This window comes from Elgaria multicarinata, chromosome 10 (assembly GCF_023053635.1).
Source record: "Elgaria multicarinata webbii isolate HBS135686 ecotype San Diego chromosome 10, rElgMul1.1.pri, whole genome shotgun sequence".
Classification (NCBI taxonomy): Eukaryota; Metazoa; Chordata; class Lepidosauria; order Squamata; family Anguidae; genus Elgaria; species Elgaria multicarinata.
The window spans coordinates 54,084,074-54,101,623 of NC_086180.1; the positions used below are offsets into that span (position 1 = coordinate 54,084,074).

The following is a 17,550-nucleotide window of genomic DNA, read 5'->3' on the forward strand; positions in this document are numbered from 1 at the left end:
ATATATCTAATTATTGCTTCTAGGGCCCCATTTTAAAGACAGTTTGAGGATGCATCTCTGTTGAGAGAATGCTGCTATAGTGCTTATCAATGTTGCATGTTGCATCCTTGTGATGGCTGTCCCAGGCTAAGCCTTTCAACTTGGGAAGACTTTGTCCTTCTCCCCAGATACCTTGGCCAAAAGCATACCGGTTGTGTAACTTTATAAACTTCCCTTTTCCTTTCTACTTAATGCACACTCATCCCCTAGAACAGCCTTCCCCAACCTGGTGCTGTCCATTTGTGTTGATTTACTACTCCCATCATGCCCAGCCAGCATGGCCAATGATGGGAGTTGCAGTCCAACAGATCTGGAAAACACCAGACAGCATTCCTGGAGACGATCCGAGGACCTCTGTTTTATGTATTATTCTTTATTATGCATAACAGGAAAATTATTCTTAGGGGCCAAACCTTTCTTTTTCAGAGGTACATTTTAACAAAAACAGAGGGCATTTTAGACATACGTAGCATAGAACAGTTACTTGTCGGGATGGGATAGGAAATGAAGTTGATCCATGTTATTTAATTTATTAATGCTTGTAAATCAATTGGAAGATGAAAAGCCTTATCCATGTTCTAGACATGATTAAGTAATGAGGAACAGTGTGTTGAGGGGAGGGGTATGGTTCCAATTATGTTAATTAAGCTGGAAGGAGACTACTCAGTCCTGAGCCTTCTGATGGTTAACTTGGGGGCAGCCCTGGGCATTCGTATAGGATTATAACCTGCCAAGCGGTCCTTTTTGTTGTGCCTGCACTTTGAATTTGCTCAAAGACATAGCAGTAGCGCTGCAATTTCCAGCACTGAGTCAACACTTCATCAGCACTTTGCTAGTCTAAAGATAGAGCGTTCTTTTGCCTCATTAATACCCCAGCATGAAAGTCATTAATGTGACGTTTGCTTAGGGTTTGGGAAAATCTTTAAGAAGACATTGCAAACTAAAGGAAAACCTCAGCTTTTACTCCTTAAAAAATTCTTTTTTTAAAAAAGCAAAGCTAGTTAGGATGACTTCTCTTGATACTATAGGAGTAGTTCCAGCAGAGTCCAGTTAAGATGGAACTGTGCTGTATATCTGTGTGATTGCATGAAGAGGGCTTTTAAAATTAGGCGAAAGGCTGTCTATGGCCTGAAGGCTGAAGGTTGCCCATTCCTGTGCTAAGCTGCCTGTTTATCCCTTGGTAAAATGGCTCCTGAAATGCAGTTCGGGGAATGCATGATTGACTGCTTCCCCATGAAACAAAATGCTAAACATAGAAAGCCAGCAGGTAGCCCAGAACTCTTCTTCCTGGCATCTAGATTTCCCCATGTGATGGCTTTTTAATTTTTAATTTTTTTATGGTGTCTGAAGTAGTACAGTCCACACATAATTTCATCATGTGGTGGGCTCTTTGTCTAGAACGCCTCTCAGACTGATGTGCACATCACTCAGAATATGCCACCTACTTCAGCTGAATAGTACTGTATGCAGTGGTATAGTGGAATTTGGAAGTGCAGCCCTTCATCATGAGAGTCCCCATAGCCACATCCTGAAAAAGGCTGCAAAACAGCAGGCAAGCCTATACGGCAGGGTCTTGCTATTTACTGTTTTACTCTGTACAGCACCATGTACACTGATGGTGCTATATAAATAAATAAATAATAATAATAATAATAATAATAATAATAATAATAATAATATCAACAAACCAATTCTAGCAGTTTAATCTCCACTAGGAGCAGTTCTATTGTAAAGCTTTTGTTGTTGTTTATTCGTTCAGTCGCTTCCGACTCTTCGTGACTTCATGGACCAGCCCACGCCAGAGCTTTCTGTCGGCTTTCGCCACTCCCAGCTTCCCCAAGGTTAAGTCTGTCACCTCCAGAATATCATCCATCCATCTTGCCCTTGGTGGGCCCCTCTTCCTTTTGCCTTCCACTTTCCCTAGCATCAGCCTCTTCTCCAGGGTATCCTGTCTTCTCATTATGTGGCCAAAGTACTTCAGTTTTGCCTTTAATACCATTCCCTCAAGTGAGCAGTCTGGCTTTATTTCCTGGAGTATGGACTGGTTTGATCTTCTTGCAGTCCAAGGCACTCTCAGAATTTTCCTCCAACACCACAGTTCAAAAGCATCTATCTTCCTTCGCTCAGCTTTCCTTATGGTCCAGCTCTCGCAGCCATAGGTTACTACGGGGAATACCATTGCTTTAACTATGCGGACCTTTGTTGTCAGTGTGGTGTTTCTGCTCTTAAGTGTTTTATCAAGATTTGTCATTGCTCTCCTCCCAAGAAGTAAACGTCTTCTGATTTCCTGGCTGCAGTCAGCGTCTGCAGTAATCTTTGCGCCCAGAAATACAAAGTTTGTCACTGCCTCCACCTTTTCTCCCTCTATTTGCCAGTTATCAATCAAGCTGGTTGCCATAATCTTGGTTTTTTTGAGGTTTAACTGCAACCCGGCTTTTGCACTTTCTTCTTTCACCTTTGTCATAAGGCTCCTCAGCTCCTCCTCGCTTTCAGCCATCAAAGTGGTGTCATCTGCATATCTGAGATTGTTAATGTTTCTTCCTTCGATTTTAACTCCAGCCTTGGATTCGTCAAGCCCAGCACATCACATGATGTGTTCTGCATACAAGTTGAATAGGTAAGGTGTGAGTATACAACCCCGCCGTACTCCTTTCCCAATCTTAAACCAATCCGTTGTTCCGTGGTCTGTTCTTACCGTTGCTACTTGTTTGTTATACAGATTCCTTAGGAGGCAGACAAGATGACTTGGTATCCCCATACCACCAAGAACTTGCCACAGTTTGTTATGATCCACACAGTCAAAGGCTTTAGAATAGTCAATAAAAGCTAATGGGTCTTAATTGCCCATTCAAGACCAAAACACCCCAAAATACTTTGCATTGCAACAGGTTCACAATAAAGAGAAGCCAGGTTGGGTAAATTTCCCCATGTTTTTTTTTTTTTTTTTTTTTTGCTGTGGCACTGGTTGTCATTTTGAAAATTAAAGCAGCAGTGTGGGCTGTAGTGATGGTTTGTGCACTGCGCCTTGTTGTTAAATGCAAACCAGTGAGGGTGGTTCTTGGGATGGTTAACAAGCCACCTGCAACCCTAAAACAGGCCATGGGTTCTAGGTGGCTTGTTAACCATCCCAATAACCTTCACCCAGGCAGGTTCTACACTACTGCTTTAAAATGATTTATAACAGCAGTGACAACTGTTGAGGTCCAGGACACACACTACAAACAGTTTTCGAACCATTTTCGAAGTGTCATATCCTGCTTGGTGTAGGTTTGGCCCTAGTTCACACTCCCCTATTGAGGCTTCAATTTTTAAAAATGCAAAATGGCAAGCCCTGTGGGGAAAGTCACCGTTACATGTGAACCACATCATTGTTGCTCAGAAAATTAATTTCCTCTCAGTTCTTGTAAGAATCACAGCTAAAGTAAGAGAGAACAGGGAATTCCGAGGGAGCTGACAGATGATATCAACATCCATCCTTGATAATAATTTTTAAAAGTGCTGACCCAGTGTGTCCTTGCAAACCACTACACCACTGATTGTACATTGAGGGGATAGGAGAGCTCTGTTTAGGGTGTTTGGTTGGTTTGTGGTATTCTGAGAAACATTATTGTCTGAAAGGTTGCCCATCTGGCAACCTGGAAACCCTTTTCTCCTTGAAATTATCCAATACAGCTGGTGAGATGTGGGATAGAGGTAGTGCTTGGTCTCCACTACTTAGTGGCAACAGAGAGGGAAGGACCCCCATACTCTCTGGCTGGCAGCATTTGAAGCAGCAATGAGGCGCCATTGAAAACTGCAGGAGATGGGCCCAACATCAGCCAGGGGCATGGCAGCTGAGTGATTTCAGTGCCTTAAGGCACCATCCTATGCATGTTGAGACAAAAAAAGTCCTACAACCCTCAGTGTTCCCCAGCCAGCATGGTTGGTTGGGGAATGCTGGGAGCTGTAGGACTTTTTTCTATCTCAACGTGTGTAGGATTGCGCCCTTATTATGTCCATGCAAGGCATTGCTGGTTAGTCAGCAGTTGTCCACATGCTTGTTGGTGATCCAGCCTTGCCAACATTACCTCTCGATGCTTGCTGGATGTGGGTACCCTTGTCTCCTCTGTGAATACTCAGTGAGGCAGGAAATCCTGCCCCAATCCCCACAAGTAGCATGAGACAACGTAAAAGATAAAAAGGCTTCTTCAAACCATATGACCAACATATCTTCCAAAGAGTGTCAAATCAACACCCACTAATTAATTATATTCCACCATGTTGTTTGGAAAGAGTTTTTTTTTAATTAATTAATCATTTTCCATTTCCACAATTCGTTTATGCATCCAGCAATCCAGAAAGATAGCCTATTTCATGAGAGAGAAATGGGTTTATTGTGCCAAATGGACTGAACGGTGGAATGTATTTAATCTGGGATGAAAAGGTAGATCAACTGCCAAGGGGGAGGGGAATGGTATAAATTTTCAGCAGAGCTCAGTCTATCTGATCACAGTTTTACTGGCAAATGTTAGTTGCTCACCGATTACAATCTATAACATTAAGGGGGTTAGAAGCAGCAATACTTCTTTTGATTAATATACATTCTCTCAGATGGTTGGTAAATCAAGTATGGCGACAGGGAACACTGCACTCAGATTAGGTTCTTGCATTTTTCGGGAAAGAAATGAACTGAATCTGCCTTGAGATATAAATGCAATTGTGAGGCAGAGAAGAAAATAGGTGAAACATTATATATATATATATGATTTGGATCCGTATTCCTGCCTTTAGAGCAACAGTAGGCCTTGCTGCAATGTGGACTTAAAAGTTCAACGCCCCCCCCCCCACCCCAGTCATGCCTTTTAATTATATAGGATGCAGTTGACATTCTGAGATCAGCAAAGAGATTATTCATTTAGAAAACTGCACCTTTTTTTAATATGCAAAAGCTGCCAAGCTCTTGCTTTCATTCTGACTCAGGATTCTTTCCAAGTCAGTATGGCTTGAGTAGGGGACTGCATGAAATGTGATAATTTTCTCAGACAGCATGTCTGTCAATGAAAAGGTGTGGAAGACTTGGCCAGATCTACACCAAGCAGGATATGACACTTTGAAAACAGTTTGAAAGCTGAATATGGAGTGTGTCCTGGGCCCCAACAGTTGTCACTACTGTTATAAACCATTTTAAAGCAGTAGTGGAGATCCTTCCAGAGTGTGCAATCCTGCTTTCCATATGTCGAAAACACAGACTCTCTCTGTGTCAGTTGCCTACCAATTGAACCAGGTCAATGCATGCTACTTAGTTACCCCACTTACTTTTGCCTTTGGGGCATGCACTATCCCAGACCCCAGGCACGCTGTGCTATGCCTGCTAGCAGCAGGATTAAGCACCATACAGAGAGGGCTCTGTGCTGCTTGTTGCCTTGAATGAAGCTGACAGGCCAAGGCAGAATGTATATACTGGTTCAGCCCCACAGCCGGCCCTACTGTTAGGAACAGGACTGGCCCTACCATCTTGGGTATCCGTATCCTGAAAGAGCAGCAAACGTTGAACTATTTAGGATTCAATCTTATGCATATTTAGACAGAAAAAAGTCCACGCTGGCTGGGGAATGCTGGGAGTTGTAGGACATTTTTCTATCTAAACATGCATAGGATTGCCCTTAATATTGTTGTATTTTTACTGCCAGGGAGAGATGATGCTTGTGGGATTTTCTGTTGCATGCACCAAAATAACTTCTCTGGCTTTGGTTACTATGTATCTTGACTTGGTTAGGTGGGTGGCCTCAGGCAGCAAAATCTCTTGGGCCAGCCTATCCAGCTTCCTCCTCCTCTTGCCTGCCACTCAGTGACAGAAGCTAGAAAGCTGAGGGAGGCAGACAATCCTCACATATGACTGACAATCTATTCACAGTCTCCATGCTTTCTCGTACACAGAAGTTTCATTTGAATAGGAATTGAAACAGCTCTTAAATGTGCCAAGAAAAAAAAAATCCCCAAACAAAACGTTTTCTGTGTACTGAGCTGGTGGAGTGAGGCTGACAAACAGGTTTTTCAAGGCGGTGCAAAGTCAATATGTGTGGGCTTCATGACTTAATTATATTTATAATATTAAGGGTTTATTATAATATCCAGGAAAGCAAGAACATTCTTTGTTCCATTGCAATGATTCTGGATTATGTATAGTGCCTACTAGTATTTCAGCTTTATAGAGGAGGAACTGAAATTCAGAGACCCAAAGAAAACCATTGAGTCCTTTGCTGAGCTGGAATTTGAATCCATGTCTATGAGGTTGAAGTCTAAGAGTGTCATCACGTGGGGAAAAATCACGTTTCTTTACTGTTGCTTCTTCGCCCCATGCGTTTGTCCCCATTACTTCTTCTGCCCGGAGGGGAAAGTGGAAGTAAACAAAGACTGTGTGGTCCATTCAGGAGCTGTTTTAATTGCACTGCTTTTCCTGGACTCAGCAGGAGATAGTGGCATGATCTGTTTTGTTTTTTTAAAAAAAGTCAGATTAAAAGGGATCTATTTAGTGATGGAAAAATGAGCGGAAAGAGCAGGAGGCGTGCGGGAGGTGGATGTCATTGGCCTTAGCTAGACCTAGTGGTCTAGCACGATGGACGGGTGAAGATCCCGTGATATTTTTATCGTGAGATCTCCCCCTCTATTCACACACAGTGTGTGACAACGTCAGAGGGGGAGGTGTTGCGGCCACCTTTTTTTTTTTTCTTAAAGTAGATGTGCACGAGCGCTTGTGCGCAAAAGTTAACGTTGTTTTTTTAAAAAAAATTCTCCCCGCTCCCCCCAGCCCCAATGCGTGCAGTGCTTCTGAAGAGCTCTGTGCCCCATGCGCGAGTCCTGGCTCCTTGCAAGTAACCGCGACAAACCACAATACCTGCACACATGTTCTGCGGTCTTGGGCTCCGTGGAGAAAGCGGGCCAAAAGTGTAGGGCGAGATCCTGGGGCAAGGGAGGGATCATCCTTCCCTGATCCCACAATCCCCTGTGCCTCAAGTGGACGCACAGGGACGATCCTGGGGTTAGCCCCGGGATTTCGCCCTGTCTAGCTAAGGCCATTGTCTAAAGGATGCACGCACATCCGTAGGTGGGCAGTAGTGAGCGTGCGATAAACCGCTTGTCTGATGAGCCTCTAAGTGTTAACCCAGTTAGCAGACTCACCTAGTAAACATTCTCTTGAACTGTACCATTTCATGCTGCAAGAGAGAGGGAGTTGTATGTTGGAAGGCTCACCCATGAAAAGCATTCCTTGCACAGAAAGCTAGTTTGTCAAGGTGGTTCAGTTTATTTTATTTATTTATTACATTTATATACCGCCTCACAGCCGAAGCTCTGTGGGCGGTTTATAACCGTTAAAAATGGTAAACATTAAAAAGTATACAAAATTTAAAAAACCATCAGAAACATAAACAGTATAAAAACAACAGTATCTATTTAAAAACAACAATTCTGGGGTCCATTAAAAACAAACTTAACATGGTTAAATGCTGTTAAAATGCCTGGGAGAAGAGAAAAGTCTTGACCTGGCGCCGAAAAGATAACAATGTTGGCACCAGGCGATCCTCATCAGGGAGATCATTCCACAGTTGGGGGGCCACCACTGAGAAGGCCCTCTCCTTTGTTGCCATCCTCCGAGCTTCCCTTGGAGTAGGCACTCGGAGGAGGACCTTAGATGTTGAGCGCAGTGTACGGGTAGGTTAATGTCGGGAGAGGCTAACATCAGATATTGTGGTCCCAAGCCATGTAGGGCTTTATAGGTTAAAACCAGCATCTTGAATTGGGCTTGGAAACGTAGTTTAACTTTCTGGCTGACTTAGTTTTCATGGACAGGAAGATTTTTCCCCCTGGGAATGTGTAACCCAGTATGAACATATACAGAGGGAACTGCAGCACCAGTTTTTACAGGAAAACCTTTACTACAGCAACCTGGTGAGTAAATGTACTAGTGCTGTAAATTTCTTCCACTTTTTTTTTTTTTTTACCATGCTCATTCAATTTGGTAGAGAAATTCACATGGGTCGGGTTCAAGGGCTCTTGTGTTTACCTTACTTTTTATGTGTTTGGTGTGTCCACATGAGTGTCCTGTCTTTCATTGTACAACCTTCTCTTCGGCAGACTGTAGCAACCACAGTTTCCTGGACTTCAAGCATGCAAAATGGGGGCCAGACTGGTGTTGTCACCCAAAAACTCCTAGGAAGAAAAATAAAAGTTGTTCCACAACCCCTGCCAATGATAAGCCCTTCAAGTGGGAAACTATTGGAGAATTTCACCTTTTTGTGGGGAAATTTGATGAAATTGTCTCCTCAATTTCTCTGCCCACAAGTTGGGTGGAAAATTTCTAGAGGCCTACTTATGCACAGCTCTAGTATATACTGGCCTATCCATTAGACCCCACTGGATAATAAAGTAGATGGTTGGCACAGTAATTTGATAATTGCTGTTCACTGCTTGTGACCTAGATCTCTGTTTGCTGCCTCTAGCCTTCGTTATCACAAGGAATTCTCTAGTGAGTCACACTAACAGCGTGAAATGTTCCAGTATATAGCACAATATTTGCAGGGATAAGACCTAGTTGGCACGATGGTTTCCTCCCCTGCCTGGCATTTGAGACAAATTTTATGTTGAAGATGGGGGAAAAAAAGAAAAAGCAGAGGGCAAGGAAGCGTGTGAGCTGGGCTTCATTCCTAGCGGAGCCATAAAGCAGTGACTGTTGAGATTTTATTCATTGCACTTTGCAAAGGGCATTGAGATTCACAGATGGAGGCCTTACATAAGAGAACGGTTATTATTGTGACTGGAGTGAATAAGCAGTCTGAAACAGTCCCATTCCTGAGCGACTAGACCAAATGTTTAATTGTACATTTTATCTTGAAAACTAGCAATAGCTTGATTTGATCAACAAAGCATATGAAAAGTAAAAGCAAAGTGATCCATTTTGTAGTTGTCATTCCATATATCCTTTTAGGAACAGTCCTCCACATAGATCTTCTATTCTAGATCCATCTGACTACAGCAGTGTTCACCAAGTTGGGGGTCTTCCAGATATTTTGGACTACAACTCCCACCACTCTCAACAATTGACCATGATGGCTGAGGCTGATGGAAGCTGATGCCTAAAATATCTGGAGGCTTGGCGAAGGCTAGGTTACAGCATAAGGGGAATGAGTCTGTAGCCTTGTGCACTGGTGGAAAGTAAGTGCACTAATGTCCCATCAGGGTCCCTTCTAACTCCCAGAATCACTATGAAAAGGGGGGGGGGAAGGAGGGTCACCCTCACTCCATGCAATGTAAGGGACATACAGTTACCAAGGTAGGCTGCCACCGCCCCTTACATCCATATCAGCCTGAGCCAGGGGACTTACAGACCTTACAGGACACCCCAAGGGCTTAGAAATGAAGGCCCAAACCAGAACGCTCTATTTCAAGCCATAAGCCTGAAACTTTAAACAGTAGCCATACCCAAACAGAAGGCTCTGGATTTAGTAAGTCTTACTTGGAAGGAAGAGCATACAAACCTTGAAATACGTATTAAGTTTATTTACATAAGGCAAGAGGAAAAAAGGCATACAAGAACCAGAGTACATTTGGAAACAATACTTCAGGGAGAAAGTAACAAAACTTACCTATACTTCTCCATGCATACCTAAATTGAAGTTTATGCATAATACTTTTGTCGAAGCTTATGCATAATCTTGTCTTTCGTAGAAAACTGAACCTAATTGGATACTGATATTTCTGTGCATGTCATGTTTGCTTTTTCTTCATTTTTTCCTCCCCCACCCTTTTCCCACAACTTCTTTTATTTTCTTAACACCACAATAAAAAACACACAATTAAAAATATTTAAGTATGGGTTTTCACGTAGAACAGGGCTCAAACTGCAATACCGAGAATCACAAGACAGAGACAAAATGAAGACAAGGACTATCATAAGCTCCTCTTGAGCCTTTGTCAAATGTGAGGTAAGCCTCCTTAGCCAAACCTTAGCTGGCTGAATAGTTTCCCCAGGCTTTCAGGAGAGGAGAGGGGTGGGGTGGAAAGTCCTGACAGCATTCCAGCTGAAGTCAGTCAGCCTAATTAGCAAGAGTCTGTCCTTAAAGGACCTGGAAACTAGAACAGCATAAGATAATGCTCACAGATGGTTTAACAAACCTGTGCAGGCCCATCATGAAACTGAGTTTTTACAGGCAGCTGAATCTCAGAAAGAAAACTGGATTTCTTGACAGTCACCCTCAGACTTGAATACACAGCACATGCATCCTTATTTATCACCTCATGGCCCTTCCTAAGGCCGCTCATCGGCTTCCATGAATGTGCTCCTCTTACCTCAGGCCACTACTGATATAGTCCCACCCACATTCCCTGGGTGCCATGCTTTCCTCTGCTACTCTCAGTGTCTACTTCCAGATTAGTATGGTGCCACTTCTGGTCTACCAGTCAAGCCTGCTTATCTCAACACAACATCTCCCAGTTCTCCCAGCAGCTATTCCTGCAGGTATCTTGTGGAGCGGCTGTCCGACCATGTGCTCGGTCTTTATCAGTAGGGTGGTGGCATACATGAATCATGGATACAAATTAAATTGCACTGCCTACCTCCCAGAAACCTTATCTCCCATTCACCATAGGGGAGTGTTTTGCTAATAGCACTGCTGTAAACTATGATGAGGAAACGAATTTAGCCTTGTGTGCATATAGTGATTTTCACTTCCATTGCACCCAGTGATTAACCATGAGAAAAAAAAACATCTTTGTCTCTGTAATTGGATTTAAATTGTTCAGCTGAGAAGTCATTTGTTATCGAGTAGGTAATTCAACAATATTAGAATTAATTTGCTCCCCCCTGGGATCAGCAGCTTTGTTTTAAGCTAAATATTGTATACAGAACACCACACTGATGAACCAAGGAGTTTCAGGAACAATAACAGAGAAAACATTGTACCTTGAGATAGAAGAATACCACTGAATAGGGCATTTAGTAAAGGATGTTTGAATATGGAGGGCTGTGTTAGATGAAATAATCTAAGCTACATGATTCTGTGTTTGATTTATTTTATCTTTAATATATGATTCGCTAGTTCATTCTAAAACATTTTTATGCTATCCTTCAGACAAAAAGATTCCTGGGGAAGTTTATGTACAAACAAGGTAGTCCTTTCCTGCAAGCTTACAATCTAAAAGTCACAACACGAAAGGAAAGAGGCAAAATGCAAACTTAGGCATCAATTCTTAGTAGCTCTCATAATGACCAGATGGAACAGAAACAGAGCAAGAAGAAGAGGAGCCTGATGGAATTGGTCTTTCAGGATAGCTGATGAAATGGCCCTGGTTCATGTCCCTCTGCTGAAGCCTAATTGAATGTTGGTAGCTCTATGTGCAATTCGCAACCTACTGAAGTAAATAGCAGTGCTCCTGTTGATTTAAAAGGTGCTGTATTGTCAACTACTTATTAGAAACCTTCAAATTTCCAATATGAGTGCTTACATGAGAGTTTCATCTGGTTGTAATGTAATAAGGTGTATTATGCAACTAACTGTAGGGTGACCATATGGAAAGGAGGACAAGGCTCCTGCATCTTTAATAGTTTTATAGAAAAGAATTTCAGCAGGTGTCATGCATGCAGCATCTGGTTAAATTCTCTCTTCATCACAACAGTTAAAGCTGTAGGAATTATACTAGAGTGACCAGATACAAAAGAGGGCAGGGCTCCTGCAACTTTAACTGTTGTAATGTAGGGGGAATTTCACCAGGTTCTGCAGGCATACAAATGACACCTGCTAAAATTTCCTTTTCTATAAAACTATTGAAGATACAGGAGCCCTGTCCTCCTTTCCATAATGTCACCCTACAGTTAGGGCCAGGATAGCTGAAAGACCACCTTCTTCTTTATGAACTACATGTAGATTAAAGATCTGCTTTGGAAGCCTTGTTGAATGTCCCATCACCAAGAGAGGTTAAGTTGGGAACCCAGGACAGTTTTTCTCTCTCTAGCAGTACCCTGAATGTGGGATGTAAATCACCTTGGGGGCTCTTTTTGGGCTGAGAGATGTCTCATAACTAATGTTATGAATAGATAAATTAATAAATGAAGTACTGCTCATGCTTGTACTTACTGCTTTAACTTGTTAATGGATTGTTATTATTGCTTGATTGCAGTTATAATTATTGTATTCATCACCTCAAGAGTGCTAATTAGGTTAGTAAGCAGGGTAGGAATGCAATAAACCAGTCTTTCCCAATTTCCAGATGTGTTGGATGGCAACTTCCATCATACTCAGCCAGCATGGTACCCCAATCAGTGGAGGCTGGTGGCTCAGATTTCGATGGGGCTGTGAATCCATTCTGGGTTTCAGTCCAAACCCACCAGAAGCCTGAAGGAGCTATCCACAGCATTGAACCCTATCCCCAAAATAGGTTCAGCACCTTGGATAGATTCTTTAAAGTTCTGGCTGGTTCTGATGGAAACCTGGAATGGATTCACAGCCCCATCGAAATTAGAGGCCCCAGCCCCCACTGACTCCAATGCATTTGGAAGTCACCAGGTTGCGGAAGACTGTAATAAACAAACAAACCAAGTTTCTTCATAAGGCTGTAAGACGACATTAGACTGGCTGGCTTTTTCCTTCTAACCATGTAGCATCCACTGAAATTTTCAGTGTTTCAGGATTGCGAGTGATTGCAACAACCTGCACACATTTGGTGAAAGGATTTGAAGCTTTTTATGCTAGGTCAACAGAAATCACTAGTGCCGCATTGTATGGTGTGTAGCAGATCATCATATTTTATCCTACAGGAACCAAGGCTAAGGGGTTGTACTCATTTCGCAAGGCTTCAGGCAATTGCTTTGAAAACAATCATTTTAGGAAGCAGCCTGACATCCTTGCTAAAGGCACGTTCTACTTTTCTGTGTGACTGATAGCATTTATTTCAATGTGCAAGTGAAATGCCAGACCAAATTGGTTGTGGCAGAGCAAGGCCTGCTAGCAAGAGTGGAAGTCTCACTCCAAAGCCAGCACTACCCTTTTTGAACTTGGACGTCACACGGATATGATTAAAACAGACATGAGACCTTGCACCATTCTGCAAGCCCCTGGCCTCAAGCACGGAACAGGCTAAATCACAGTGTTGCTGAGGTCGTACCATTTGGAAAATCAGATGTTCGGAAGCAAGAGGGAGGCAACCCCACAGCAGGTGGCTTCTGCATCACTTTCATCACTAACTGTTTTTGGTTGCCAAATGTAGTGGTCACTATACATTTCAGGCTTAGATTTACCAGCCAGGTAGTTCACTTCCGCTGCTACCACCATCAGGCAGGTGAGTGAATGGGCTGAACGGTAGCAACACTACTGCCTGGTCATCTGCTTCTGTTGTTGTTGCCAGGTGGGCTGCACAGCAGCAACAGCTGTATTGATGCCAGGCCATCTGCAATCATCACCTGGTAGTCTTGATAGATGGGAAGTTTGCCCAGGACCCTTTTGAAACTGGAACCGGTCTTGACAGTAGGAACTCCTGGTTGCACCCGACATCCTATTTTGACTCTACATATCCAACTCTTCTCCAATAGAATGTAATCAAATATGATATGTGAACAATAAACGACAAAAGGACAAAGCTGAAAAATGGATAATGCAAATGACTGTGAGAAAAAAGGCTTTAATCAAAGCATGACTTCCATTATGTCAACTGTTCTGGATATTTAGTGTTTTGCCCAATCTATTACAACAAATGACCAGCTCTGATCAACCATTAAGGAAAAGTAAGAATTATTAGTATTAGTATTATTACAGTGTAATACTCAATATAAAACAAATGCCATAAACATGCATAATAACGAAGCTCTGATATCAAGAATACCAGAACAAGCAGCCATAGGCCCTGAAACATGCAAAGGAAGGTGAAGAACTCTAGCGTAACATGGCATCAATGATTGAGTCTAGAGGTCCATGGATGCTCTGACTGCAGCTTTATGTGACACTATTCAGGGTATTTACAAATTGCTTAGATTTTAATTTTTTGTAAACTGCCCAGAGAGCTTCGGCTATTGGGTGGTATAAAAATGCAATAAATAAATAAACCACCCAATAACTGAAGTTCTCTGGGTAATGTACAAATTAAAATGCATAAAATAAAAATTAACAAGAAAACAATGATAAAATAAGTCAGGTAAAAACAGCTGCCGCCCATGATAAGACTAAGAGTAAAGCCAGCAACAGGGCTAAAATAATGCAAAGATCTAAAACTGCTAAAACAGTTCTTAAAATGCCTGAGAAAATAAATCTAAAATACAATACTGAATATAGGCTCTTGGCAAGCTTCTCTGAGGAGGGACAGGGCACCACTACTGAAAAGGCCCTGTCAGGGTGTGTGTGTCAATAAAACAGGGTGCAAACTGAAAGGCCCACACCAAGATCTCTTGCAATGGCACTGAAGATACCATGAAGATACTCTCTTATGATCCAAGAGTTGTGACTCAGCATTCTTTCTTGCAATGCAGTAAAGGATCATGGGGCACATCTTTCTGGTTGCAGCCAAAGAAGTGGCCAAATATAATGGTCTAACCCTGTGAGCAGCAGTCCTGGCATGAGACGGAGGACTTTTTCTTCTTAACAGAGGAGAGTTCTGGGATTTTTTTTGCTAAGGCAGGATCTACACTACTGCTTTAAAACAGTTTATAACGGTATTGACAACTGTTGGGGCCCAGGACACACTCCCTAGACAGTTTTCAAACTGCTTTCAAAATGTTATATTCTTCTTGGTGTAGATCTGGCCTAAGTTATTATCAGTCTGAATGTAGCTGTGCATAATGCAGGGACTATGCCCAGCACCTTCCGCAGCATTGCAAGGGACCCATCTGAAATTGTGCAGCCCACTAGCCTCCCTAAGAACATGACTGAGCTAAGCGGTTGTGTGGACTGGCTAGCCCACTATGCTTGCAAGTTGCTTCTCAGACTCATGCAATACTAACTGAAAAAACTAATGATGTAAAAGTGAATTACTTTATGACTGTTTACCAAGGGTTTTGATTTTTAACCTGGAAAGGACACTGAAAGAAAAATGGTAATGCTTTTTCTTCTACAGGTATCTTCAGTTCTGGAATACGGCCGCATAGTAATTTACACAACCAGCCTCCGCGTGGTGAGAACAACTTTTGAAAGATGTGAGTTGGTTCGAAAGATCTTCCAAAACCACAGAGTGAAATTTGAAGAGAAAAACATTGCACTGAACAGTGACTATGGAAAGGAACTAGACGAGAGATGCAGAAGAGTAGGTGAAATCCCATCAGTACCAGTTGTGTTTATTGAAGGCCAGTATCTGGGGGTAAGTACAACAGGTATATCTGTCAAATTTCTATAGTGCAACTTTTAATCTATAAGCATGAGAAATTATTAGAAATCTACAAATACAAAAATAAGGAATATTAACTTTCCATGGAAGATACAAAAGCTTCCTTTTTTCTTGCATTTCTCTAAAATGCAATATTAAAAGAAAAGGAATGCAAAGAACTCAGTTCAATACATATCAGTCATAAGCTGTTCCAGCAGGTTAATAAAATGCATATAAAAATGTGTATGAACAAATAAGCAAACTCTATTATAGGAGTACTACCAGCTATGTTACAAGCCAATGGATCATCTTCAATGTTACAATTGTAAACAACTACACCTATAGAGAACTAGCTGGTTTCCTCTGTCCAACTGCTGCTGTACATATTTAGAAACGCTAGTTCCCCATATTGCTCCCATAGTAAAACCTGCATATTTACTGTTATAGATAAGTATCTAAGTAGACAACAAACTGGCGGATGTTATCACTGGATCTGTGGAAAAACAATGGTGTTCAATTGTGCAGTTGAGCCAATTGTAATGTGCAACAGTGATCTGGTTCTGCTTTAATTAATACAACTGTCTCTGCTTTTGAAGAATGTGCAATGAATGCATGCAATGTGCAACAGTTACTGGCCTGTGTCGCTGTCTGTGGTTTTCAGTGTGGAGTGTGATACAGAATTGTGGATAATAATGCACATGGGATGACAAAAGTGGTTTGGATCTGGTTTGTAAAAATCACGTATTTTCTTCTCCTGATGCATATCCTGAACATCTGATACCATGTGTGGAATGGCAGAAATATCCATGAAAACAAACAGACAAATTTCAGACATTTCTAGAAATCATTCTTTATTTTATTGCAGCAGCATCATGTCTATTAAAACAGTCTCCATATGAACTTTCTGTATGAAGATGCTTGGACCCCAGTGATCCCATTCACTGTCAAAAGTATCCAAATTAAAGGATTTCTACAACAGATAGAAACCTGAAATTTGGAACACATATATGCTCCAGACCCTGATTACTAGAAACGTCTAAAACTGCTTCATTCCCTCAAAACTCAGAATGTGAAGTATGCCTCATAATACCAGTCAACATTCTAGCTTACAACAAACCAAGGCACAATTTATACAGAATTCTTTACTCTGGGGATTCCTCATTCATACACTTTAAAGCAGCCTCAAGTTAGGGGAAGCGGGGGGTGGGTGGGTTGCAGTGGGGGGTGGGTGGGTTGCAGTGGCAGCCAGGAAAGAGAATCTGAAAATGGGCGAAGTTAGCAATGTATCCATTCTTGGACTCTGCAAGCTGCATTTTCATATAATATATATATATATATATATATATATATATATATATATATATATATATATATTCTCTTTGATGAGGAGTTGATTTTCTACATCTTTATTCTGCATATGAAGTATAGAAACAGGATGCTGCTGAAAATGAAATAAGTAAAATGAGAACAATCCACGCAGCACAGTGTTGAGACACAATGACTAGTCTCCTGAAATATTTCAAAAACTGCAAACAAGGAAAGACTCTAAGGGCGGTATCCAACTGTGTCATTCCCCTAGTGTAAATGATGATGCGCTAGTATAAACTAGGTTCCGAACTATGTGCAAGCATATTCAACAAAATTTACATTTGTGCAAGCATGATTGTGTAACCAGTTCTGCACAACACTTGCACAACCAGTTGTGCAATGAGTTATGCAACATGCTTGCACAACTGGTTGCGCAAGATTTTTATTGCATTTCTATACCGCCCAATAGCTGATGCACAATCTTTTGCGCAAAAGTAATTTGCAACTGCTTGCACAATGGAAAGATTTGGCGGTGCGCTGCTAGTGCTATTTGAGTTCATGGAATGACACCGTTGGATACTGCCCTAAATTTTAGACTTGTATATGAAGGAGATTGGAACTGCTTTTACAATACTCTGGAAAAGCTCATATCTAAACTGATGGTGCCAATATTGAATGAGGTTTTAAACCATGTTTCAGTGAATGTTTAATCTTGTTATTATATGCAAATGAGCACATACAAATGTTCATATGCCCCCAACACATCTGATGTGAACTGAATGCATGTACTATTTGTGCTTTTTATTTTTTTTAAAGGTGACAAGCATTTTTTCTGAGCATATTAATAGTTTGTGGAAGACTTTTATTTTCTCTCCTTGAAAACCT

General features: G+C 41.7%; 1 protein-coding gene across 1 annotated transcript in view; it reads left to right on the plus strand.

Moving 5' to 3' along the window:
- The window catches only part of GRXCR1 (glutaredoxin and cysteine rich domain containing 1), a 47,756-nt gene that overhangs the window by 18,998 nt on the left and 11,208 nt on the right, over positions 1-17,550 (plus strand). The window contains exon 2 of the mRNA XM_063135092.1: positions 15,112-15,351. Within this exon, the coding sequence (XP_062991162.1) occupies positions 15,112-15,351 (240 nt within the window). The remainder of the gene's footprint in view (positions 1-15,111; positions 15,352-17,550) is intronic.